General features: G+C 47.1%; 2 protein-coding genes across 2 annotated transcripts in view; both read right to left on the reverse strand.

Annotated features, from left to right (window-relative positions):
- LOC135367143 (U-scoloptoxin(11)-Ssd3a-like) overlaps positions 1 to 26,188 on the reverse strand; it is a 237,949-nt gene that overhangs the window by 185,825 nt on the left and 25,936 nt on the right. The gene's annotated exons all lie outside the window — the stretch shown is intronic.
- LOC135380445 (uncharacterized) lies at positions 15,598 to 18,527 on the reverse strand. Its single transcript, XM_064612506.1, has 3 exons — positions 18,352 to 18,527; positions 17,871 to 18,295; positions 15,598 to 17,678 (listed from the first exon to the last, which is right to left on the reverse strand). Exons 1-3 carry the CDS (start codon positions 18,525 to 18,527, stop codon positions 15,598 to 15,600), a joined length of 2,682 nt encoding a protein of 893 aa, XP_064468576.1.

The following is a 26,188-nucleotide window of genomic DNA, read 5'->3' on the forward strand; positions in this document are numbered from 1 at the left end:
CTACGACGGCACTCTACCGTGCAGATATTCTTGGACAGACTCGTGATCCAAGTAAGATGTCGCGCAGGTGCAGTAGATCTGTTAGCTCTGCGTAAACTGAAGAATGAAGGCTGGGTGAATGGGGCTGGATATCTCCGGTTAGTAGACAGTTTCACCGGGAGGTTGTGGGATCCGGTGTAGTAGCGATTAATAAAATGAATGGAGCGAGCACTACACTCTTCGAAAAAAAAGAGGTTTAGTACTTATTCCGTTGCGGTGGTAACGGGCCGTCACGTATAGTAGTCCAAAAAGGTATTAAGGTTAAACTCCTTGAATGGGTGGCAATCCTAAACCCTGTTGGCTGGGTGTAACGTTACCACCACAAGGGCAGCGCCCATTGAGGACTTGCCACCCAGACGTTGCGAGGCGAGAGGGCGCGCTGCACTCGAGGAGTTAACACGCGGCGTGAAACCCGAGGGTGACGCCATCAGGGCGGTAAACGAGGAGGTTACTGTAATGTTTTGCCAGGTTTGGGGTATTTCGCTTCACATGCAACTATCACTGGACCTACGCCATCGAGCGTCAACATTCATGTCACTTATAAAAGGAAGCACGTCGTCAATAAAACGTTGTTCAGGATGGCACTTCAGGATGAGTGGTCGTCCTTGGTAACTGTTGCATGTACCTGCATTCCTCGAGAATTATAGTCAGAGAAGGTTGTTCGTTCGGAACGTAAATATTATATATGCGAGTGAAGGGGGTACGGAAGCAGAAATATAACAATTATGAAATTGTGTTCTGGCAGTATTACATTAAACACAGACGACCAAGGAATTGCAGTTCTACAAACGACCAGCCCCGGTACAATGTTTGCTGTTGAAAGAAGCCGCAAGCCGCACAACACTACAACCGACTCCAACCGCCATAGCAGAAGAAAACAAACGAAAGAGCACAATGTTGCCAGATCTCTCAGAGCGAAGCGAAATATTAATGGAAGAGCACGGAATCTTGATGGTTTGATGGACAGGCTTGGAATTCCGTCAGAACTCAGTGATGGTACGTAAGAATGATTTGTAGTGTCCGTCAGGATCTTTGATGGACCATCAGAAACAGTGGCGTTCCATAAAAAATCCCGATGTTCCACCAGACCCGTCTGACGTTCTCTTCAGTAGGGTAACTCTAAACGTAAAGGATTCAAAACTGGGTTAAGACCAAGCAGAAGAGGGCCAACGTCCTGTGTAGCAGAGGACAAAGCTGTACGCGCATGTGTGCGACGTCATAACCCCAGCTTATCCTGTTTAGGAGCACAGTAGAAAAGAGTTGTTACCTGGGTTAACTATTCTATCTAACTTTAACTAGCCTATCATTTAAGGATTAATATGCATCACAACACAGTTTATGTCCGTGAAAATACTGTTTCCTTTTTATTCCCCTCAAAGTAAGCTTAGCAAAGGCAATTCGAACCCCGTGGGCATGTTTGTTTTCCAGTTCATTTTAGCCAGGAGCAACCGTGGCCGTACCGGGTGCTGCAGCTTTCCAGTGACTGAGACAACAGCTGAAATATTCTGGAATCACGCTTCACGTATTCAGGTAACTAACTAAGCAAATTCATCAATGTCTGTTCTGCATTTGTGGTGCTCCGTCTGTCGGACTGTGCATTAAACAACTGGTGCAGCAAGTCTACTTTCCTTCGTAATCCCATGCGCTGGTTCCCCCAGTGTCTTTCCCGAACTACTGCCACTAGGGATCATTTACCGATGCTTCGCTTCAGGAGAGGCTCATAAACACAGCGTGGGCCCCAGTCGAGCAGAGAGTGGCACCTCTTGTGGGTGCTGGTAAACCTATCGGCTAATAACCTTTTCCCTCGTTGCGTTTATTCATCGTGAGATTAACTCCCCTCCTACATTTTTTTTTTTGTTCCTCTATCGCCTCGAGCAGAAGAGGTGCTCACGATACTGCGTTTGCTTAGCACTCCTTAGCAGCGTCTCTAACACCCAAAACGCACTTATGCAGAATCCACATAGCGCGCACACGTGGTTAGGCAGCAATTGGGATCGCTCTCTGGTTCGGGCAAAGCGAGTCTCGGCGACAGAGATCAACAAGGCAGACACTTGTCCCCGTTCGTGAACATGATTACACACTTCAATGAGGGTTGGCGCAGGCGCAGTGGCTTCTTTTCACCCTCGCCTTCTCGCTACTCGCACTGCCGGTTCCGGGCTGGCACGATGACAGCAATGACAGCGGCCCGCACGAAGAAAACAACTTGGACAAACGCCGAAATAGATGACATCGCATTTGTGTAAATGTGATTTTTTTAAATAGGAATCCTGGAGCAGTGTTTTCGTCTAATTTGAAACTTCAGTGGGTGTTGTACAAATCTTCCGCCAAACGGCATAAAATGAAAACCTGGATCACGAACGTGAAGTGCGGACGACGCCGCTTGTCCAGCGGGATTGCGCCTACAAGGATTTCGGACCGATCCAGATTGTGTGCGACAGTGCGTTTGGGGTATAACGGGGGTTCTTGTGATCCTTTGTATGGAAATATTTGATATAAATAGCACATTTTCATAGTTGTTGCAACAATGAGGAAACATTCAGTGTGTATACTTCCCTCCAGTAATTGAAGCTGCCATGAAAATGCGCAAATATTTGTGCACAAGGTCGTACTCTCATTCATGTGACCGTTTACTTCCAGTATGACATAACTAATACTGCACTCTAAAAACAGAACTTCACCGCATAGCACGCTGCGTGCCAACCATTGCCACGAATGATAGGGTTATCGCTTCTGATTCGAAGAGAGATTGGAGCGTATGTACGCCTTTTGTGGCAATATTCATATACCCAAATTGCCACAAAAAGGCGTACGCCCCCCTCTCTCTTCGAATCAGAAGCGATAACCCTATCATTCTTTGCAATGGTTGGCGGACAGCGTGGTATGCGGTGAAGTTCTGTTTTTAGAGTGTAGGTATGGGCCAACCGAATCATAGAACCCTGGTCACGGATTCCGAGGTTCTGGAATATGCACCTCACCCCATGGACAGTAATGTCATAAAGACTCTTCAGCACATCGGATGTCATATAGCTGAGAAAAAACGCAGTAGGCTAGACGCTGAGCGTGTGAGAATGCTGCTGTTTTTGAACAAAAATCTGCGTTAATTTAAAACGTTCAGCTGTGTTTGGTTGTTTGCTTGTTTACATTGCTCTGAACTGAAAGAGACTATAAACTTCCTGTAGTCGATGAACAACATGTTAAATAACTTACATTTAAGAAGCACTGGGTATGTTTCCTCCTGAAAGTGATTTACGTACTTTGTTTTTCTCTAAACAAAGCGATCAACTTGTTCAAAACAGTTTTCATTAGAAGTGTTCCGGTTTTGGCGTTTTAAACTTCTTTTTATTTATTTTTTTAGGATTCGAAAGGTTCGAGCTTCTTAAGTTACGTGGATTCGCAGAACCTTCGTCGGATTCAGAAAATCCTGGATTCGTCCCATCTCTATGTAAGTAATATGTAATGTAATGTATGTATCTAATGTATGTATGTAATACGGTCCGATGTAGACAGAAGGTAGTATACGATGTTAGATAGATCACACTTTGATCTGTCAGCTGGTTCGTCCAGCTACTCCAGAACTCTCGTGGGTACATTTAAAAAACTCGTGATTAAACACATGTGGGAACTCGTGTCCACTTACGTGACAGTGTAAAATTTCAATACGTATGCTAAACCCGAGACGAGGTACACGAAACCATACAACACACCCAAAGCCTCAAACAAGTCTCAGCCATCGTCTCGAAAGCTCAAGATCAGGATCAATTATGATCAAGCAGAATACTGCTGTCGTGTACGCCAGTGAGCGTAATCATGTCGGCAATCTGGTGAAGGCCATCCCTTCTCAACTTTTTATCACATCGTCTCGAGCAATTTTTTAATAATTGATTTATGGATATAACCACTACCTTTTTGGCGTAGGCGTTGAATGGGGACTAATCTAGCACATACAGAAGTGTTAAACTACATGTGTAGGACCTCATTTACGACATAAACACATACAAGGTGTCCGCGCTAAGTGCGGTAAGAATTTAAACATATAGATAAATGTGTTTTTAATTGCGATGATTGACGGCAAATTTTGGTTAAGTGGACCGTTACCTTTATTAACTCTCACAAATTGTCTTTTTAGTTATGAAAGATAGAAGTTCGGCCCAATGACAACGTCTGCTCCCTTTAGAGCGCTGATGTCATTGCGGTCTTCAGAAGAAAAAGAAATAGATGGAGTCAACACAGCGTGAGGAAATGGCACCGAAAAAGGGTAGGTTTAGAAACTATATTACAGCGTCGGCTGTTATGCGCAGACCCACCGCTGATCGCGTAGTCCGCGTAGCTGCGCCAAAACGGATGTGACATACAGATGTTTAGTTGAAGGGTAAATGCGCGTTCTTGGAAGGCGTTCGTTGGGACTCACGTTTCTATTATTTGTCGTAATTTCCGTGTGCGTGTGGTAGCGTGCGTGAGCGTTCTTACGTGTCTTGTGATACTACGTTCCGATTTTCAACTTAACCATCTTTCCCATTTCGTCTTTTTTTCTTTTTTAGGATAGTCGAGAGTTGCGATGGTTCACAGATGGTCGTTTTGAAGTGCTGCTTTTTTGAATTTGAAACCCGTAGTAGGAGCCAATGAAGCATGTTTAACAACTAAAGAAAGCTACAAAATTGTAAACCTGCGTAGCTAAACATAAGTCTAACAACTATGAAAACTAAAACAATTAGAAAACTAAAGAACAATATCTGACAACGTATAGCATCTAGCATCGACCTACTGAAGCATCAGAGAGGTATATAACGAATGAAACGTACATAATGAAGAGAAACGGAGTACCCCCCCCCCCCGTAGACACTCTGTAATATTGAATATACAATTTGAGGGTTGCGTTTCACCAGAATTTCTTTAGTAAAAAGTAAACTGTGAAGTAATTAACTAATTGCATTTCGAAGAGAATAACTGAGACTCAATTACTATTTTTACAAACTGTAAAAAACAGTAAAACTGTAAAAACAACAACTTTATTACGAGATGATGACTGGGGAGTTTTATCGTCAGGGGCGATACGGGGAATTAAATAACGAGCCCCTTCACACTAAGAATCCAAGTCCTATGGTGTCCAGATTGTTGAAGAGAGCCTTGAGGGCAGAGCGTTGGTGGGCCGGATGTGGCGACGAAGCGACGAAGCTGGACGATAGTCTAGCTCGTTAAGGGATCCGGAAAGTGCGGTTTCGAGAAGGTTGCGTGAAGAATGTGCTCTAGATCTTCAACAGCACCGCAGTGACTACAGTGGGGAGAGTCAACTTCCCTCAAGCGCTAACGCCACTGACGTGGCGCATTCGATGGGCTAATGCGGCATCTTGACGAGAGATATGTCGAGGCATGCGGAAACCGAGCGCTGGATGAACTCTACTCAGCATGGCGAGAGGGAGATTGTCAGTGGTCCATTGGCAGGCAGCCAGAGGAGCCCACCATAAGAAGGTGCACACAAAACGGGGATACAGCACGGAGCTTCTTCTCGCAGCGTTCATAAGGACATCTGACCTCATGACCCTCTCGTATGTGCTGCTTCATACGTGGCACTACCTCTATATTCGTAGTGAACTGCCGCGAGCACGAAAGGACACACGTGACACTGGACACACGTGACACGTTGCACGAAGGCTTCGGGCAAACAAGGTCCAAAGGTTATAAACTACGTTGTAGAAACCCTGTGCAAAATTGGAAGGCTCTAAAACACAGTCGCGCCCACCGAAGCCGCGTTAACGGCTAGAATGGAGCGTTGATCACAGCCTCGTCCTAAGCCAGAAAGATGTGGAGTTGCAGGAAGCCATCGCTGCAGTTTGGTTTCAAGGTGCGTAATGTGGCGAGCCCAGCGCAGGTTCGGTTACACCAAGGAAGCCGTGGGAACGTACAGGCTCAAGGATCGTTGCACCAACCCAAAGAGGGGAATTTCTCATAGCCTTGTTAGTGAAAGGGTGCTCGACGCACTTTTCGGGCGTGAGGTGTACCGATGGACATTATTTAAGGTTAGCTGCAAACGGCGCTGAATGGCTGGTCGTGACTTGCCTACTATCCAAAAAGCAACGTCATCGGCATACATAGCGAATGCTACTTTGCGAGGAATTATCGATTTTAGTCCTGCCATTACCACATTAAAGAGTGTAGGACTCAGAATGCTTCCTTGGGGTACTCTTTGATGAACAGGGTGCTTAGGGCTTTGGGATGCGTGGGATGTACGGATAGCGACAGTTCGGTCCGTAAGGAAATCATGGAGCCAACTGAAGAGTCGACCAGATACTCCAAAAAACCATGGAGCACACAAATGTGCGAGACAAATATGCGCGCTTGATGTCCAGGAGAACCGATAGAACGATCCGCCGATGAGCACGAGCATATTGGACTGTAGAGACTAGATCGAGAACTGGATCCATGGAGCTTCGGTGGCGACAAAATCCAGCCATTTCTTGAGGGAACACGCCTTGTTTTTCGAGCCACCAGTCGAGGCGTTTCAAAACCATTCTCTACATCAGTTTTCCCATACAGGGCATTTGGGGGTTTGCCTGCGGTTTCAGGATGGGAACAACCACGGTCTCTCAATACTCTCTCTGGTCAGGGAACTCCGGCGGAATACAATGGAGCGACTTGCTTAGGGTCCGGAGGTGTCGCGCGGGGGCGCTAGTGTGGATCGGGGGGCGCCGTCCTCTGTTAGCAGACGACAGAGCCATAGGGCTACACGTGTTCAGTCGGCAACTGGAATGTGAATCGGACAGCATCGACAGTTCCTTTGCCTCTTCCTTGATTGGTAATCCAAGCAAGCAATGGCTGATGGCCGACAATTGGCAAAAGGTCGGGTGACAGTTGCCCAACGACTCTTTCGGCCATCCAACGTTGGCGCAGCGTTGCATAGTGATAGGCAGAGAGAGGATTAGAAAGCCGTCGGCCAGGGTACAGATCCGTATCAAGAAACGAGCTCGTTGGCCAAGCACTTGCACAAGCATTGATCAATCTCGCCTGGGGGAGAGGGAAACACAGAATGGTCTAGCGCTGCATAAGCTCGACTTTCGATGGACCAAGGGAATTTCTCAAAACTAAAGCAGTAAGAAACAGAAGCATTACCTTCATGGCGAGTTAATACGACAAGCAATTCATCATTTCAGTGTCGTTTGTGTACGCGCCAAATTAAACTTAGACACGCCTCACCCTTCATTTTGACACACACGCGAACAGGTCTCTCGAATTTGCCCTTTCTCCTATTTCTCGTTTACAAGGTAAGAATAATGTGCACGCCAAACATGATGGCATTTTTTCCGTGTGTAATTTGCGGAGACGGTGACGCAGTGTCTGACATATATGTTATGTAAAGAAAAAGACTGAAATTATGATGATTCGCGTTTTATTGGCGCAGCAGTAGCTACGATCATAATGCGCCAAGCCGAAAAAAGCTTAGAAACTTTCTTGTGTTTGCATGTACATATTATGTGCCGCTATTTTAGGCCTTGGCTGTTGGCATGCATGGTTAAATAAATTAAAAGCACAGACAGTGTCCACGATTGTGCAATGTCCTCTGTTCAACAGACATGAGGCGTGTTGTAATGCACCATGACACACCGCATACATGGCCAAGCAAACGCTCAAATACCGCGAGGCACCTTCACAAAAGCGGGCCCGCTAAGGCAGCGGCAATGTGAACAGTGCCGGGGAGCGCCCCCCGATCTACCAGAGCGCCATCGCGCGACCGCGGCGCGCCCTAAGGAGTTTTTCCCTTCAGTTTCCTGACGAGAGAGAGTATTGAGAGACCGTGGAAGAACTAATGCCTCCTTCCAGGTAGACGGTATGGATCCCTGTCGCCAAGACGTATTATAAACATGAAGGAGAGCTTGGAGTGACCGCTCGTCAAAGTTTCGTAGTGCGGCATAGGTGATTTTATCTGGTCCTGGGGGCGAGCGCACATTCACAAGTTTCAACGCAGTCTTCAGCTCGATTAGAGTAAACCCGCGGTCCATAACCTCCGGTCGACGGTGCCAGTCTCCGTGAATTTCTATCGTCAAGCTATGGACAAAACTGCTGTGTAGCGCAGTCGTCGAGGCATCCGCTGGTGTCGTTAGGACGACGGAGAAATCTCTCGCTAGCGTGATTTCGTCTACACCCTTAAATGTGGTTGTGATATTCAGAACGAGCACGTCCAACTGCCCCCGAAACGCACCTTTGTTTCTCAATTTTGCCTTCCTGTTACGAAAATTAATTAATCAAAGAAACCAAAACAAGCCATGGGCGCAGCCATTTTTGTGACGTAGATGGGAAAAACCTGCTCCATCTACGTAGATAGAGAATCGTGCTTCTGATTGGATGAAAGCTGAGGCTTTTTCCATCTTCCCTGGCGTCTTCTCCCGTTTGCGAGGAAATCCAGTTATGGCCGCCGGCTACGATGAGCGTTTCGTCCGAGGTAATCCCGAGAACTATTGAACGATGGAAACAACAACTGCGAACTCACCTCAACAACATTTTCGGCGTGAAATTGTGATTATGTGCTCGAGAACTTCACAGTTCAACCGTTCAGCTGCCATTCACGTCGACCCGTTTGCTGCTTTTACTGCAAGTGCAGCAATGGGAGCGATTGAGCAACAACGTGAGACTTGGTGGTCGTTTGAGCATATACCTGCAGAGGACTGGTCTTCAAAGAAAGAACACCGTATTTCTGCCCATGCACATCGTGTGATTGCCAGGCTTGCTACACGAGATACATATATTGTGCAGCATCATAGCGTGACCGCAATGAACGACGTAGGAATGTATCGTGACCATTCGAACTGCATTCGTTCAACCATACGTCGGTTATATGAGATGATCATTAGAGTTGTCCCGCACAAAAAAGTGTTGGATATAGTTTTGTAGTGTGTTGTTTATCTCTTAGAGCGCATCGCGGCATGTATATCGAGAGCCCTTATACGTATTTTTTGCATGTTTACTTGAGTGTGCGCATTGTTCTATACCACACAGGCGATATTTCATTCATAATAGTTTCGCAAATAAACACGGTCGATCTCATACTGCTTTTGAGTTAGGCATAGTGTTTCAGATCAGGGTATATGTATCCTGTTTGCTGGGCCCAACAGATGTTATTAAGGGTAGTGCAACATTTCCCACTTCTTGAACCATGCTAACATCGCCAGAGTAAGGAACATTACACTGTGCTGTGTATTCCACACTCAGTCGTCTCGTGACATAAACCCCCAATTATTATATTGTGCACTCCACATGTTCAACCAAGCAGCATTTCCCATACCCTAACTTTTTTTGGACATGTGCTTAAAATTGCACAACTGCCACTCAAGTAACTTTGCCACCAAATTAGTCAGTGACAAAAGGTATATGTACTTTATCACAAATTTAATAACCTGGGTGGAAATGGTTGATGCCGTCCTCTGCCATGTACGGGCACTTTGTAGCAAAATACACAGAGTCCAAATGTTTTCCTTGTCCACAAATGTCGTGTCAAAGCTGAAAGAGCCTTATCAAAATGGAGACGCCCGGGCTTGCTTGTCCAGAGAAACAAATATGAAACTGCAGCACTCAACGTAAATAACTGCATGCTCAGCAACTAAGGCTGATGATGCCAAAGACCTAGTATTTCTAGGTTAAAGGGAACAAAGGAGAAAAGACCACTGCAGTGTATTAATGTTGCTCCAAAAGTATAACCACAAAATTTCTGAGAGTCAGTTGGTGTATTTAGTTATGTTGGTCACCTCCTGCACCAATTTTTAATAAGGTTCAGTTGCGTTGCTACCAACCAGGACCTAAGCCTGACCTATGATATAATACTAATAGTATCTATCTATGACCTATGTGGACCTTCAATACTAGTTTGGTCTAGGTTTCACACGTGGCTTCTAGTGAAATTCGAAGCGGCTCTGTAGAGCTGACAGGAGACTTGTACAGTAGAGACTTTTTAAATTTATATTTTCCAAAGAACACAATGTGCTGTACCAACTGTATTCAAAGAAATACAAATATACTTTGTTTTAGCTATGTGCATGTTAGCAGATTACAGGTGACCGATGACACACAATGGGCGTCAAGGGCGAGAACACAAGAATACTACCACTGCAGGCACTGTCCTGAAATTCTAAGTCACCATTTGTCAGAAAGCAATGACCATGCACAGCCTCAGGATCATATTTAGCTCCTTCCATTATTATTTTTATTGACAGCACGTTGGCTGCCATCCAGTTCATGAAAGTGACCTTTATCGTTGAAAGAACGGTTCAACAGTAAGCGTGCCGGTGATAGTGTCCATGATGGCGAGACCTGAAGAGGAGATACAAGAAGGGACATACACACACTATGTTAAGACATTCTGTATGTCCCTTGCTATCCCTCGTCTCAGGGTTTTTCGCTATGGACCTTCATGATGTTTCTTTCCAGAAACTTTACATATTTTTATGTAGAATTGTGAAGGTACAGCCGTGCGCTGTTAGCAAATCACACCGTACTTTTTCTTCAAACAATAATACATAGAAGGTACACAGTCATCTTCAGCACTGCACACATCTATGGGACATGTTAATCACTTTGGAATGTTACAGACATGTAATGGAGGCCGGTACATGATTAGTGGTGTTGAACAGACAACTATTTGTCATATTTTAGGCACAAAAAGCAGTTTTGGCACCTGTATGTTGAGACAGATGTATCTCTACATACTTTGCCATGACACAAATATATGAAGCAACATATGTACTCTTTACTTTGTTATGGTTATTAGTCAACACTGCCAAGAATGTGGGAACACAGTCTTGTACCACCTACACTTTTCAAAATGACCTTCACACACGACACATTGTAGGTCAACGAAACTCCAGAATGATGTCCTCTCCCTCCACATTGGCTGAAAACATGTTTCTACTACTCTGCATAAGGGGAAGTTAGTACAGGAAACGCACACGTTCCTTTTCTGAGCAAATCAGTATTCAGAGCGTCACCATACTGTGGTGGGGTTGCAGTGCATTACGTGGTACAGCACACACTGTAAAAAATTTCACTGTAGAACATGTCCCCGGTTTTAATGACAGTCTTCTCCAGTTTTTCAAACTGCCATTTCCAATAGTGCTTTATGGTATGACACAGTACGTGCATTTCTAAATCTTTGCTGTAGTTTACCGGTTGTAGCAGAAAAAGATACCATTGTTTCCGATCGCAGGACGCAAGCCATAAGTGCTATACGGCAATAGCACATGCTGCTGTCTAGCAGTTGTTCGTGTATGGACATGACATGGTGCATGCAGGGTAAATTCCATGGTTAAAATATCCAAACGTGAATAACTGTTAGATTACATGATGTAGAATGCTGTACAGTAGTAGTTATGTCCCGTGTCATGTGACCAAAAACAATATGTGCTTTTGCTCATGCTGCACAGCACAGGCGAAATGAGCTGCATGTGAGGATAACAACATGAAACCCGAGGCGCGGAGGAAAAGGCATGACTTTGCGATCTCTGTGTCAGTTGTTTCATGTTGTAATTGCGGCCCAGCTCGCCTGTACCTGAGAATAGGTTTGATGCATTGTACACGCACCTTAGACATGCAGTGTGTGGTGTGTTGTGATAGTAATGCCAGTGCCAATTGAAACATAATGCTCCAGGTGGATTGTTTCGGTACAATCTTGAACTAAGCATACCAAGGGGTAGGGCATCTGCGTGACAGGTTTACCTGGAAGTAAGAATGTAAATGTTAGCTGAAGTCATTGAATAATTAACATTATCAATATAATGCTGCAGATCATACCAACAATAGCACACAAGATGCTCCGATATGTTCTGCAGGAATGTCTCTGTAGTCTGTACTCACAATATTAGTACAGCAGCTGCAGAAAGGCATAAAACAAGTTTTTGTATACATGATACCACTTGAATGCAACACAAGCTTCTGCTGCATTGCCAGTACACAACAGCGGACATATTTACCTTACTTCACCTGAGGAAAAAAATGTACTGTTACACACATGATGCTCTTTGAATGTAATCCTGAAACGTGTCGAAAAACATAATTTATGACCGAAACACATCAACTGGAAGATTTCGATTTACCTTACTCAAAACTGAGAAAAGGTTATGCTTTTGCACACATGAAACTGCTTGAACTGCACTTGAGGGCTCTGGAAGAACACCTTATTTGTGACCAAAATTTTAATTTATACATTACTCAAAATACACAAGATGTGCTGCCGTGCATATGATACGATGATACTGCTTAAATGTACTCTGAAAGCGCTGTAGTAAGAAAACAAACAGCTCAGGCATGGTTGCTCTAAGCTAGCGAGCAACAGCAAGGGTATACGAACACAAGAAGTCGAGCACAAGTGATACAATGCACTTGATTCATCCGAAAATGAAAAGTCTCAGCACCAGCCGTTCCGTCAACAAAAACAGATGAACTTTGAAGGGGCGTCTGGTTGGCACTGGTGACAGCCTTCAGCTTGAAACCCAGATAGTTGAGACGTGGAGTGCAAGCTTTTCGGTGGTGCCGGAATGCCTGCGAAATCATTTAATAAATAAGGCAATTCAAAGTCTGTACTGAGAATACACGTGCTGGGGCCTTATCTGTAAAGGATGAAGCAATAACTGACGGATAGCGTATTTTTCTTTTCTATATGATGGCATTTGCACCGCATGACAGACTTGTCTAACATTACGCGTCTTACCTTTATCTGCTGCCTAGTCCTGCCCTTGCAATCTCCTGCTGCAGATAAGGTTGGCACAGCATCCCGGACGAGACATCTTCGGCTTCGTGTGAAACAAGTTGCGCATTGCTTCCATAACATTCGTATGAGCGAAATGAACAGATCAAGTCGCTGCTTTCGAAGGTGGCACCGAGTCGGAGTTGTAACCGATTGTTGCAGTCAATAGCTTTTTCTTTCGCCTTCCGTAAAGTTGTGGTTTGAAACATTGGAACTGCATGCTGAAGTGTTCTTGCAGACGGGAGCAAAACGTTCACGCATTCTCGGCACACAGCACAGAACACGAAACACACCAGGAAGTCTGTACTGGCCTAGCAAATGCTTTGCAGCCGAAGGAAGCAAAACTCACGTTACTCGTGGGTTCAGTGAAGTCCAGAAATATACTGGCTCCCTAATACCGAACTGTTTATCACTTCCCCAATGTCAATCGGCGCAGCAGACGGCTCGTCAAGAAGAAACCGGCCGGCTTGGCGGAAGAAACCAAGCCAAATGTCATGCCAAGCCGGAGCACGGGCAGACCACGAATGTGTCATCGACACAGGGTTTGCGGGCCACAAGACGGTATGTCAGTGAAACTAAAAATTCACTTTTTCGAAAAACCGCGAGGAATTTGGGATAACTATTTTGCACACATAATTCAGTGTTCCCTTATGAACACATCGTGTGAGTACCATTCCATTCTGTAATACTCGAAAATCGGCGTACCTGAGCTTCAACGATAGCCAATGCCGCCAGAGGATTCTTTTGTGGGGGCGCATCCTTCACAGCTCGAATTGTCCCCCCGATCTTTGTGGCCGGGTCAATCGGTAAAAGGTGTCGACAAAACTTACGCCAACGCTTCCGGTGTTCTTTCTTAAGGGGGAATCACTTCTTCAGAAATCTATGGGTGATTTTCGTTCGCACAAGACACGTGAACGCTCTAAACTATCATCATAAGATTGGTACTGGCGTGTTCTCTTCATTTTTCTCTAGTCCATGACGTATTTTTTAGAGGACAAGGTTGAGCCGTTGATTTTTAATAAATTAAAGTTTGGTGCGTCTCGAACATGTGCTGCCATCTCGATAGAGTATCGCACACTAAAATATTTCTGGAATTCTCCAAAATGTGTCACTGACAAGGGCAGAGCAAGGAGAACACACCAGTACTTCTGTTTTGACGATATTTTACGCCGTTTCTGAGCGCTGTGCGAACAAACGTTCTCTGTTGTCTTGCGAAAAAGTAATTCCCACTTAAGTTCTCGTGTGACCTTAGATTTCATCCAGCCGTATACAATGTCAGGAAGTTGTCCAGTTCGGCGAGCCGTGCTCTCTGCTCGGCGACGTAATGCTCTAAGGTGGTTAATTGCTGAAGAATGACCAGCATGACCAGTTGCCCTCTTAGACAGGACCACCGCATCCTGCATGGCGCAAGGAATGCCTTGCGAGAGGGCCTCTGGGGACATACCGGTGTGCACAGATGTACGGAGGCCGACACGACAGAGTCTCAAGTTCGTGAAATTAATCAGTCCAGTAGTGGGTGACAGAGTCAGTCTAGCGTGCGAAATATAGAGGGGAAAGTGATTACTACCTCGGGTGTCGACATTGGTAGCGCACGACAAGTGGCGAATTATGTCTCTTGAGCACCACGAAAAATCCAGGACACCGAGTGACGTTGGTGATCGCATATAGGTTGGCTGTCGGTTGTTAAGTAGGCACATCCTCCATTGCTTCCAACAACCTCCTTCCCCGTCCGTCCGTCCGTTCGACGGATTCCTCAGGCCGTATGATGAGCATTCAAGTCACCCCGTACGAGAGCTGGGGATTCCAGTGAATTGAATACAACAAACTAACTATAATCGTAACTCTTACTTATTTGAAGTACGTTACCCATGACCGCCTTAAACAACCTCACACGGTGATTGGACAAATTGTATGACGAGACTAATGAGAGCCCGCTCCTCAAAGTCGGCCTTAGTCAAAAGGAGAGGAAGGGAGTAAGCGTATATCGTAAATAAGCGTTTCTATACGCGTATCCCGCTCATTATTCACGAACGACACAACGGATGGAGCTCGTTCCTCTATGTTCCTGTTGAGGTAACGCCATTGTTCATTCCACGAGGATAAATTTTTGGGCTTGAGTGCCCTCCTAAAGAAACACAGAAAGAACTTCAATCGCCACACTTTTTTTAACCAATCCGTTAACGTGCCTATTAAAATGCACTATGCGAAGTGATTCATTCGACATATGCATAAATAACGCAGAATTGAATATCAAAACTTATTCTGACCTCATCAGAATGATTAAGAAAACTGACTCGTCAGATAGATAAACCTCGTGGAGAGGTGAAAAAACGTTCCTGTATTTCACCTTGAGTTACATGTTCAGACAGACGAGAGCGAGAGCTCAACAGTTGCTCTACATAAGACGCAAGGGAGAGAAGAAAGGTCACGTGGTACAGAGATCCAAAGCGTTGTACACAAACGGAAAGAAAAGAAAACGGAGCGAACCACAAACACACCGAAGCCACCCACCTCGTCCAGCCAGACCGCTGTAACGCAACCGAGTTAAACCCGACACTTGTTGTGGTTATGGCCTGTGGAGTCAGACAGGGGTTCTTCGAATTGTATCAACACCGGGGATCTCGCCTCGAGATGGGTGGCATGTTATGGTTCCCTCCAATCTGCCCCTCCGTGTATACTTCGACTGATATCATTTGGTTTGAGTACAAGAAATTCACACGCTAAGAATACAGAGCAAAGAAACGAAACCCGTGCCTTGTAAGTGGCAGCACACTCCCCCGGCTGGTGTCCCGTAGGATACCAGATACTATCATGCACTATCATGCACACAAACGAGTTCAGTCACTTTGATCCGGCGAGAACAGAAGAACCATCTCGGAGACTGGTCGTTCAAAGGTTTTCTTCTTGCCGTCTTTAACTGTCTGGAGTTGCACCTTGCGCACCTTACCGTCATTCCCTCGCCGCACAGCGGTGATTCGTCCCATTGGCCACTCCTTGCGTCTAGCGCCCACGTCTTTCAGCAGCACAAGATCGCCAACTTGAAGGTTAGGTCGATCGGTTTTCCACTTGCGACGGCGTTGAAGGGTGGGCAGGAACTGTGTTCTCCAGCGATGCCAGAAGCTGTTGGCAAGAGCTTGAACTTGTTTCCACTGCTTCACATGAAGACTTTTAAAATCTCCTGGAGGTGCTGTTGACGACGTAGGTTTCTGCGTCAGGATCATTGCAGGGGAGAGCACTGAGGGACATTCGGGATCCGAGGAGACTGGAACCAATGGTCTTCCGTTTATAATGGCGGTCACTTCTGCGAGGAATGTGGTCAAGACCTCATGGAAGAAGCGAGGAGAGCCGTCGTTCAGAAGCATTGAATCCAGGATCCGGCGAGCCATGCCTATCATGCGTTCCCACACGCCACCCATGTGGGAGGAATGAGGTGTATTGAAAATCCAGGTGCAGCCTTGCTCGCTCAAGAAGCGTTGAACTTTACGAAGTTCGAAGCCAACAGCCGACATCTTGAGCTCAGAGCAGGCACCAACGAAGTTCGTGCCCCTGTCTGAACGGAGCTGTTTCACTGGGCCTCTGAGCGCAAGGAATCTTCGCAGGGCGTTAATGAAGCTTGACGTATCCATTGACTCAATGACCTCTATGTGCACTGCACGAATGGCCATGCACGTGAATAAGACTGCCCACCTTTTGTTGTGGACGAGACCGCCCCTTGTGCGACGTGAGGCAACCATCCAAGGGCCGAAAACGTCCAGTCCCACGTAGGTGAACGGAGGGTCCGCGCTTAGCCTATCTTCAGGCAAGTTGGCCATCTTCTGATGCTCCAATTTTCTTCGAAGTTTGCGGCATGTGATACAATGATGAATCATGGCGCCGATGCATCTTTTTCCGCCGATAATCCAAAACCCGGCAGCTCTAACAGCTCCTTCGGTGAAGTGTCGCCCTTGATGTTTAACTTTTCCATGATAGTGCCGTATCAGCAATAAGCCTACATGATGGCGACCCGGAACGATGACTGGATGCTTTTCCGCTTCGTCGAGGTCGGAGTTCCGTAGGCGTCCACCAACTCTCAACAGGCCCTGATTGTCGACGAACGGGTCGAGCTCACACAAAGGGTTGCTGGACGAAATGCGACTTTGTTGAGCTGCGTCCGTACGGGGACATGTGACGGCTTCTGGAAATTCTTCGTGTTGGACGCAACGAAGGATTACTTTCTTCGCCTCGTTCAGCTCATCCGCGCTTCGAGGTTTGCTGCAGTAATGCCATCCGTGACAATCAGCCAAAGGGTTATGAAAGGAACGAGCGATATGCACCAGGCATGCCACGGCCCGCAGTAAGGATGTCCATGTCGAAAAGCGCTCGAAGCGATGAGCCCCCAGTTGTTGATTTCCTACGCGAGTTGCCGAGACAGCCACTTGAGGACGGATTTCCTTGTCCTGATCTGGTTCAAAAAGCGGGAAGGCTGTGCGCTCTCTCTGCGCGTCCGTACATTCCCGGAGAAATTTCGGTCCTGTCAGCCAAGTCGTGCCAGCCAAAGCATCTGCAGCCACAGGTCTAGTGGCGTGATCTGCAGGGTTCTGACCGGTGGGAACGTAATGCCATTGCTCGGGCTTCGTAGATCTTCGTATGCGGTTCACACGGTTGCTGACATAGACGTAGAAACGCCTCGATTGATTGAAGATGTATCCGAGCACAACTTTGCTGTCCGTGTAGAATTTAATGTCATCGATGTGAGCATCGATCTCGCTGACGACTAACTCTGCGATATCGACGGCGAGCACTGCGGCACATAGCTCAAGTCTTGGAATGGTCTGTTCGGGGCGCGGCGCTAGCTTTGCTTTTCCAAACACAAAACCCACGTGTTGCATTCCATCAGCATCTGTGACTCTGATGTACGCCACAGCGCCGATCGCCTTTTCTGAGGCATCGCAGAATACACAGATTTCCCGTCGACGGGCGTCGGAGAGAGAGATTGCAGTGTACTGGCGTGGTATCTTGAGCCGTTCAAGATGATGTAAGGAGTATCGCCACGTTAGCCAGTTGTCATTCAGGTCGAGAGGGGCATCCCAATCTGACGTTTCTCAAGAAATATCTCTCAGCAACAGCCTACCTTGTACTGTCACTGGGGCTGTGAATCCTAGGGGGTCGTATAGGCTGTTCACAGTGGATAGTACGCCGCGTCGTGTATTCGGGGTGTCTTTTACGGGCACTTTGAAGGTGAACGTATCTCCCTTTAGGTCCCAGTTTAGTCCAAGGCTCCGTTGCATCGGTACGTGACCTCTGTCGAAGTCCATGTCTTTAAGGCCCCTGGCGTAGTCATCGGATGGGAAGGCGCCCATGACCTCCACAGAGTTAGAGGCTATCTTGTGAAGCCGCAGGTTTGCTCCTCTCAGCATGTGTTGTGTCCTTTTGAGTAGATCAATAGCCTCCTCTTCGGTCGGTAAGGACTTGAGGCCGTCGTCGACGTAGAAGTCTCTCTCGATAAAGTGTCGAACGTCCGCACCAAAGTCCTGCTCTCCCTCCTGTGCGGTGCGCCTTAAGCCGTAGGTGCAATAGCGGGAGAGCATGTGTTGCCAAACGCATGTACACACATCCTGTATTCAATGACATCCTTGCTGGAGTCGTTGTCTCGGAACCACAAGAAGCGCAGGTAGTCTCTGTCTTCTTCACGTACGAAGAAGGAATAAAACATTCGCTGGATGTCAGCCGTTACCGCCACAGCCTCTTTTCTAAAACGGAGAAGCACACCGATCAGGCTATTTGTCATGTCCGGTCCCGAAAGGAGCAAGTCGTTGAGCGAAACACCTTGGTACTTGAATCGAAAACTACCCGGATTTGGCCCGGTTTCTGCGGGTGGTAAATACCGAAGCTGGGGAGGTACCAATATTCGTTGGCTTCCTTTCTTGGCGGTGCCTGCTCAGCGTGGCCATTTTCGAGCATATCCTGCATGAAGGCAACGAAGTGCCTCTTCATTTCCGCATTCCTTTCCAGAGTGCGACGTAACGAAGCGAACCGAGAAAACACCTGTTCTCGGTTGTCAGGGAGTTCACGTCGGGGCACACGAAAAGGCAAAGGGGCTACCCAGTTGTTTAACGTGTCCCTGTGGAAATCTCCGTCCATCAAGCTCAGGAATTCTTTATCTTCCATTGACGGAGCAAGCTTCTCGTCACCTCTTGTGATCTGGAATAGGGGATCCGTAAGGTCGTTGCTTAGCGGCGGGGTAGACTGGACGACTTCTTTTGCAGAATGCTCAAAGCAGGGCTTTTCTTTCACAATCATGTGGTTGGGGCAGGGCGTGAAGTAGGAAGGACGGCCGTTTTGCAACACGGTTGTGGCGAAGGTACAGACCTGTGGAGTGCGCAATCGTTCGATACAGACGTCCCCAACTATGACCCACCCGAGGTCCAGCTTCTGGGCGAAAGGAGCGTGGTTGGGACCGTTGCGCTGCTGACGCACTTTGTGCGCCTGAACGAGATCCCTTCCTAAGAGCAGTAGGATTTGTGCATTGGGGTCGAGTCGCGGAATGACATTTGCCAGTGCCTTGAGATGAGGATGTCTGCGAGCAGCGTCCGGTGTTGGAATCTCATTCCTGTCATTAGGAATCTGGTCGCACTCCGTCAACGTTGGTAGAGGCACACGTATGCCACTGTCGATGCCCTCAACAACATAGCCGGTAGCTCGTCGTCCCAACGTCTCAACCACCCCGGCGCACGTCCTTAGCGTGTATGGATACTCGCACCCGTGAATGTTGAAGCATTCGAAGAATTCGGGTCTGGCCAATGACTTATTGCTTTGGTCGTCAATGACCGCATACATCCGAACTGCTTGTTCTGGCTGAGCTTCTGGGTACACTTTGACGAGACATATTTTTGAGCAGGATACTCTCGAATTGGCATCTCCACACACTTCCGTGCAGCTTGATGTAACCTTTGCGGACGCTCGGCTGAAACCGTCTTCCTCAGCCGACGGGACTCCCGCGGTGCGTCGAGCTTGCGAGGTAACGTTCTCTGGATGAAGTGCCGTAATGTGGTGGTCGCTATTGCACTCAGTGCAATGTATCGTTGAGTCGCAGCTCTTCGCGTTGTGCGTCATCGCACAGGATTTGAAGCATGCGCCGAACTCTGACAGCAAGCGCTTTCGCTCGGCGAGAGGTTTCTGACGGAATGCCCTACACTTGCTAAGTATATGTGGCTTCTTGTGCAAGGGGCACATTCCTTCCGGGTTCTTTGGAGTTCTTTCCACTTGACTCGCTGAGCTGTCTTCTTGAGAGGTAATCGTGGTCCTGTGCACCGATACAGACGATTTCTTAGAGGATTGCGTTGTCGACGAGGATGTCTTGTCCTTCTTGCCTGTGTTATCGCTTGAGGGCCCGATTATGAAACTTGGATCATTCTTTGTCTTCGCCGTGGTTCGGACGAAGTCTGAGAAGACAGAGAATGGTGGGAAAGACACACGGTGTTCCCGCTTGTATTTCGATCCTAGAGCGATCCATTTTTCTTCCAAATGTAGAGGAAGTTTCGCTGCAATGGGGTTGACCCCACGTGACGTGTCCAGGTAGGAGAGCCCAGGCAAGTGTGGATCTGCCTTTGCTGACTCGAGTTCTTGGAGTAAATCTCCCAGCTCCCTCAGTTTCTCGCGGTCACTACCTAGTATCCTCGGAAACCTTTCAAGCCTGTCTATTAGCGCGTTTTCGATTGCCTCCGGGCTACCGTAGGCCTCTTCTAACCGTTCCCAGATCGCCTGAAGTCCCATATCCGGGTTTCCGATGTGTACAGCTCTTAGCCTTCTAGCGTACACGGACGATTCGGTTCCCAGCCACCTCACCACGAGATCCATCTCTTCTGTGGCTGATATTCCAAGGTCTTTAGTAGCGTTACGAAATGCCGATTTCCACGACCTATAGTCTTCCGGACGGTCGCTGAACTTCGAGAGGCCAGTAGTAACCAGCTCCCGGCGAAGTAAGTACCTGGCGACGTCACCCATAATGGGTAGGGGGTTCTGGAGTGTAGTTGGTTCTGATTCTCCCCCCAGACCAATTGTACGCCTTCCGGAAAGTCTTCCACCGGCAGCGCGAGAGACGTTGTCACCTTGTGACGCGCCAGGTGCTGCAGCAGCCGTCTGTTCACCGCTTACAGTGTGGCATCGATGACTGTCTCCCGTAAACGCGTGCGTGCTCTGGGGTACTCCGTGACGTAGAACGTACTCCCTAGTCCTTTCCGACGTGTCGACGAATTTGACTTCTGTAAGCCGTGGGTCGTATTGTTCAAGTGCCACCTCTAGAACCTTGGCTTGCGCTTCCGCGACAGCCGCTTCTTTCTCTCTTTGAAGTGCTTCTAGGTGGGCCTCTATACGAGCTTTCTCCAGTTTCATGGCAGTCTCCTGTTGACTGTAAGACGTGAGAGCGCGAGCTGCTTCGGCATCGGCTCTAGCTCTAGTCGCTGCGGAGCTTACTGATGAATCCAAACTGGAATGGGTGGAACGTCGTGACGACAAGGATGAATGAACAGAACCATCGGAGCGCCGAGAGCCCGTCTCTCGCTGGCCGTCGAGACGGTGTTCAATTTCGGTGATTATACCTCGCACAAGATCGTCCCGATCCATGTCGATTGCTTTCTGAACGTCTCGTTCCGTTAAACTCTGTTCTACATTCGTCTTTGTTAGGAAGGAGGAGAACCTTTCAGCGTGAAGCTTGTACCGTTTGTAGGAGGTGCTCAGTCTCCCGACTTCTTGATACGACGCCTCTGGTATACAGATCTTCTCCAGCTCGAGCGCTGTTTCTTCCCAAGCTTTATCTAGTTTCGTACGATGCTCATCTCTTTCGAGCTCGTAGTTCTGCTGAGCCTTTTGCGAGAGGGCTACTCTACGTTTCGGCTTAGCGCCCTGTTCATCTACGGACGGCGCCGCAGCCGCTATGTCCGAATTATCTCCCTCTTGGATTGCAAAGTGCTCACCTGTGTCCTTCCCGGCCATGGCGATGTAGGCCGTCGTTCACGTAGTGCCTCGAACGAGTGGAAGGACAGGTGCCGGAGACGTCGAAGCTTCTCGATGTATCCTATATCTGCCGTTGTTGCTTGTAGGCGAGATACGGTGTATCCGACGCTGCTTCGAGACGGCGCACGGTCTTCCGGCGACAGTGTCAAGCGTGAAGTCTCATCCAAGGACGGTGTGGCTTGAGGCTGGTGCTGACGCATATGTCCGCATGGTAGACGTCCATCAGCAAGCGTATATCCAACAATCCTTGGAAGGCGTTTTTTCACTATTCTGACCTCATCAGAATGATTAAGAAAACTGACTCGTCAGATAGATAAACCTCGTGGAGAGGTGAAAAAACGTTCCTGTATTTCACCTTGAGTTACATGTTCAGACAGACGAGAGCGAGAGCTCAACAGTTGCTCTACATAAGACGCAAGGGAGAGAAGAAAGGTCACGTGGTACAGAGATCCAAAGCGTTGTACACAAACGGAAAGAAAAGAAAACGGAGCGAACCACAAACACACCGAAGCCACCCACCTCGTCCAGCCAGACCGCTGTAACGCAACCGAGTTAAACCCGACACTTGTTGTGGTTATGGCCTGTGGAGTCAGACAGGGGTTCTTCGAATTGTATCAACACCGGGGATCTCGCCTCGAGATGGGTGGCATGTTATGGTTCCCTCCAATCTGCCCCTCCGTGTATACTTCGACTGATATCATTTGGTTTGAGTACAAGAAATTCACACGCTAAGAATACAGAGCAAAGAAACGAAACCCGTGCCTTGTAAGTGGCAGCACAAAACTCGCGATGGCGATGAACGCAACTAGCCGCCCGAGTCGATTTGACGTCATTACCGTACAGCCCGCTGATTGGATTAGAGATACGACGCCTGCTACACGATGAGAACTCAGAGAGGAACGAAAGAAAGAGAACATGACATCGCAGGTGACGTTTTTCCTCCTCCTCGTTTCGCCCTGCAGAGCAAGGTTGCGGGAGAACGCGCTCGTCGATGTTCGGACGCCTCTGTTTTTAAGAGAAACATTTTTTTTTTTAGTTATGTGTCGAGCCAAGTCACATCCTTTCATAATGCGTAAGAAACAAAAAAGAAAAAGTCTGATGGCTTTCTCGGCTCCTTTAAGAAGAAAATTTGGAACTTCCATTCAGATACCTTTGGCACTCGACATGAAGTCTCTTCGAATAACGAAGTGCCGCCAATGAAAATGTGTTGCTTTCCGAAAACATCTCGCGTGCGATATACCTTCTGTGACGCGCGATGTGTACAACTTCGACCACGTATTGTTTGAGGCGCAACTCCGTAAATTTTCGAGTGCCACGCAAACACTAGTTCAACACTTTCCACCCGGAAGGCATTCGCTATGAGCGCCTTCAAAAGACATTTTCTTTTCTTTCTGAGTATAAGCTGAGAGACGAACGTATAGTGGAGTGTTTGCCACTTGTAGGATTTGAATCCCTCCGTGCAGAGCATGTGTGCATTAGGTTTCCACGTCTCTCTGGTTGGCGGAGGCAGGAAAGAAATCAGATGCTTTTCGCAATGAGAGAAAGCGCGCATCCTCATATACGAGATCGGATGGTAAATCCGAAATGGAGCTTTCATTTAGACGGGCACTAAAAGGGTTGGTGTTTGTGGGTCTCGTAGGCTACTGGAAGTAGGTGCATTCTAAACTCAATTCTCATTACTTCGAATATACTCGTACTGCAAGGCAGGATGAAGTACAATTACGCGCTTCTTGCGATGCGCCCCGACAGATGTTGTTTCTTTCAATTTCATTTTGACGATTTAGGAGAGGAAACGAGACAAAGAGGAGAGTCGTTCCTATGACTCAAAAACTGTTTATTTCCTTACTTATTATTATTATTTAGTTAAGTATAAATTCATTCGAATACTTTTCGAGCAGCGTTCGTACACCGCACAACTGATACAGAATGGCTGTCCAAGGCAAACAGCAGTCGAAGGATTCGTGACACATAAAGAACTGGGCTTCATCATTTTTAGCGGTTACTGAAGGATGCCGGCTCTATAGATCGCATCCGGCTTTCGCTGGGATCATGCCTTCCCTTTCTTCCCAAGTGCAAGAACTCACTGTTTCTACTATCCCTGTGTGGGCTGGGTTTAGCTCCCTCCTTTCGTCCGACTCATTGCGAGACTGCTGAAAAAGTTTGCGAGCGCTATGCTCTGGGTGCTCTGAAACGCTTGTTGTTCGGCTATTTATTTTATTTTTTTTCGATTGGATCGCTCCTTAATCTCTGTGTCAGTTGTCGTCAACCTGGGTAAATTCGGCGCGCGCTTCACATTGGTGGGGTAAAAAAGTGGCCTTTACTTGCCAAATTTCCGAGTTCAGTTCGTAATAATTAGCATAATAAAACTTAACTTATATGACATTCACATCAAGGTGTAGCAGATACCTAGTAAGAACAAATGCCGTTGACCGCGTGATTCTAGTTCGGGTAGTTTTATAATTATAATTCAATGACACATTTTTTGGGACACCCTGTACGTGATGGAGCTCTGTGATCGCAAAATGTGATTGCTGCTTTATTGTTTTAAATTATTGCGTAAAGTCGAAGTATTGCGTTTGGAATATTTTCCAACCATATGGCCGCAAGGAAACGCTGGGAAAGGGTACATATCAAACTCAGAATACGTGAAACTATTAAAGGGACGAACATGTGATTCGCTCATCGATTGAGCGCGCGTGTTTGAGGAACGCATTTTCGCGAACCTTCTGTTTGACGTTGCGTCGTAAATTGTGCTTATCACCAATTGAAGCAAAACTACGCTGCTGAGGGTGTCTTCGTCACCGAAAAAACGTATGCAGTTTAGGTTTATTTTTTCTAATCACACTAATGATACGCATTAAAGACGTGGTCAGATACCGACGTGGCTGTCGTATACTGTTGCACTGTTTCCTACAAGAAAGATCAATTGGTCTTCTGGGAACTATATTTTCTAGGAATGTCAGCCGTTACAGCTTACTCAAAGGAATGATGAAGTGTACGGAATAATAGTTGGAGGTTTTTACTACACCAGATAAGTATGAATATGACGACGGTCCGTGCATTCGCCAACCTGTGAAATCTGAGCACTCGAATTTGAAGAACAACGAATAAAGCCCCATGTCAAGAGACACCAGTGTAGTGCGTAGCGCCGTTACCGTATTCATTACTTTTCCGGTAGCGGAGTTGAGATCGCCCTACTTTTTTAAACTGGTAACGAAAGAAGTATTTGTTACAAATTTGCGTAGCGCAATCTTAAAGCGCTATACTGCTACTTTTCGAGCTCAGGTTCGCGACAATACGACTTCGACCTATCGTCAAGCCTCCACTCTGCATACCTTTGAACAAGCTGCCCGAGATCACAGCCCATTCTACGAAGACCCTGCAAAAAGCACAAAAAGGAGGGTGCAGATGTCATTATCTTACAAAGGGACTGTGTTCCCTATTTGGGATTAGCCTTCTAGGAGATTCCGTGTATATATGGTTGGAGTTGTCCGCTCCTACTGCATTGCGGAGCCGTCCCCCCTAGCTATGAGTCGAGCTAGCTACCGCCCAATTTGAAAAAGCACATCAAGGTATGTTTACTAACATCTCATTCCGGGCAAGCTAAGTTCTTTTCCTAACAAAGCTGTAGAGCTTTTTAGTGGCAGGCTTGCTTTCTGCTTTATTTGCTTTATGGGAAGAGAAAAATATACCCGGGAAAATAAATCTCTAAAAATGTTTTTCCAAAAAATAGCCTTAAGGAGACCTGAGTGTCACCTTCAAAAACTGGTATTATTATTTCTTATTCATGGTATTATTATAACTGGTATTATTTCTTATTCTTATTCATTATTTCTTATTCACTTATTTCTCGTCATGAAGGAAAGTTCTTTGTTTTGTCTCAGGATCTGTGTACGATGTGTTTGTCCTTTTCGTCTGTCCCTCTCGATTTTTGTCCATGACAAAATATATGGGCTTTTCCTGCGCCTCATCTCTACTGTCACTGATATTTCGACATTTGTCCCAAACATCGGCGGCTCTCAACCTGAAGCTTTTGCGTCGATATACCGAATCGCCGCATTTTCTAGAACAGTCTTGAGGGAAGAGGTGAAATATAAACGCAAGGGGCATCGGTCCCGCTGGACACTATGCTCGATGCAGATTCCTTCCGACGGCAGAGTTTTTGCGTTTCTTTTGATTGTTGCTGCTCCCAAAACCGATACCATGATGTCCGATATGCGTCCTGTCCCCGATGAGCGTGCGAGGTGGCGCACCTTGATTGCGTCAATCTCACTCGTTCAACACTCACTCGTCAAACACGCTTGAATCGCATAGACCTGTTGCGCTGGGCCAGGTGGCGCTGCAGACCTTGTGTGTTAGCGCCGCTCGTGGCTACCTTTTCAACACACGGCCGCTCCCTGGCAGACGGCACTCAGTCTACGCTGGCTAAGTTGGTGT

Source organism: Ornithodoros turicata, chromosome 1 (genome assembly GCF_037126465.1).
Source record: "Ornithodoros turicata isolate Travis chromosome 1, ASM3712646v1, whole genome shotgun sequence".
In the NCBI taxonomy this organism is placed as follows: Eukaryota; Metazoa; Arthropoda; class Arachnida; order Ixodida; family Argasidae; genus Ornithodoros; species Ornithodoros turicata.

Coding starts and splice junctions, on each gene's coding strand:
- LOC135380445 (XM_064612506.1), bottom strand. CDS start 18,527: ATGACAAATAGCCTGATCGGTGTGCTTCTCCGTTTTAGAAAAGAGGCT. Junction 18,296..18,351: donor GATGTCATTGAATACAGGAT/GTGTGTACATGC, acceptor CTACGGCTTAAG/GCGCACCGCACAGGAGGGAG. Junction 17,679..17,870: donor AGCCCCAGTGACAGTACAAG/GTAGGCTGTTGC, acceptor GCGATGCCTCAG/AAAAGGCGATCGGCGCTGTG.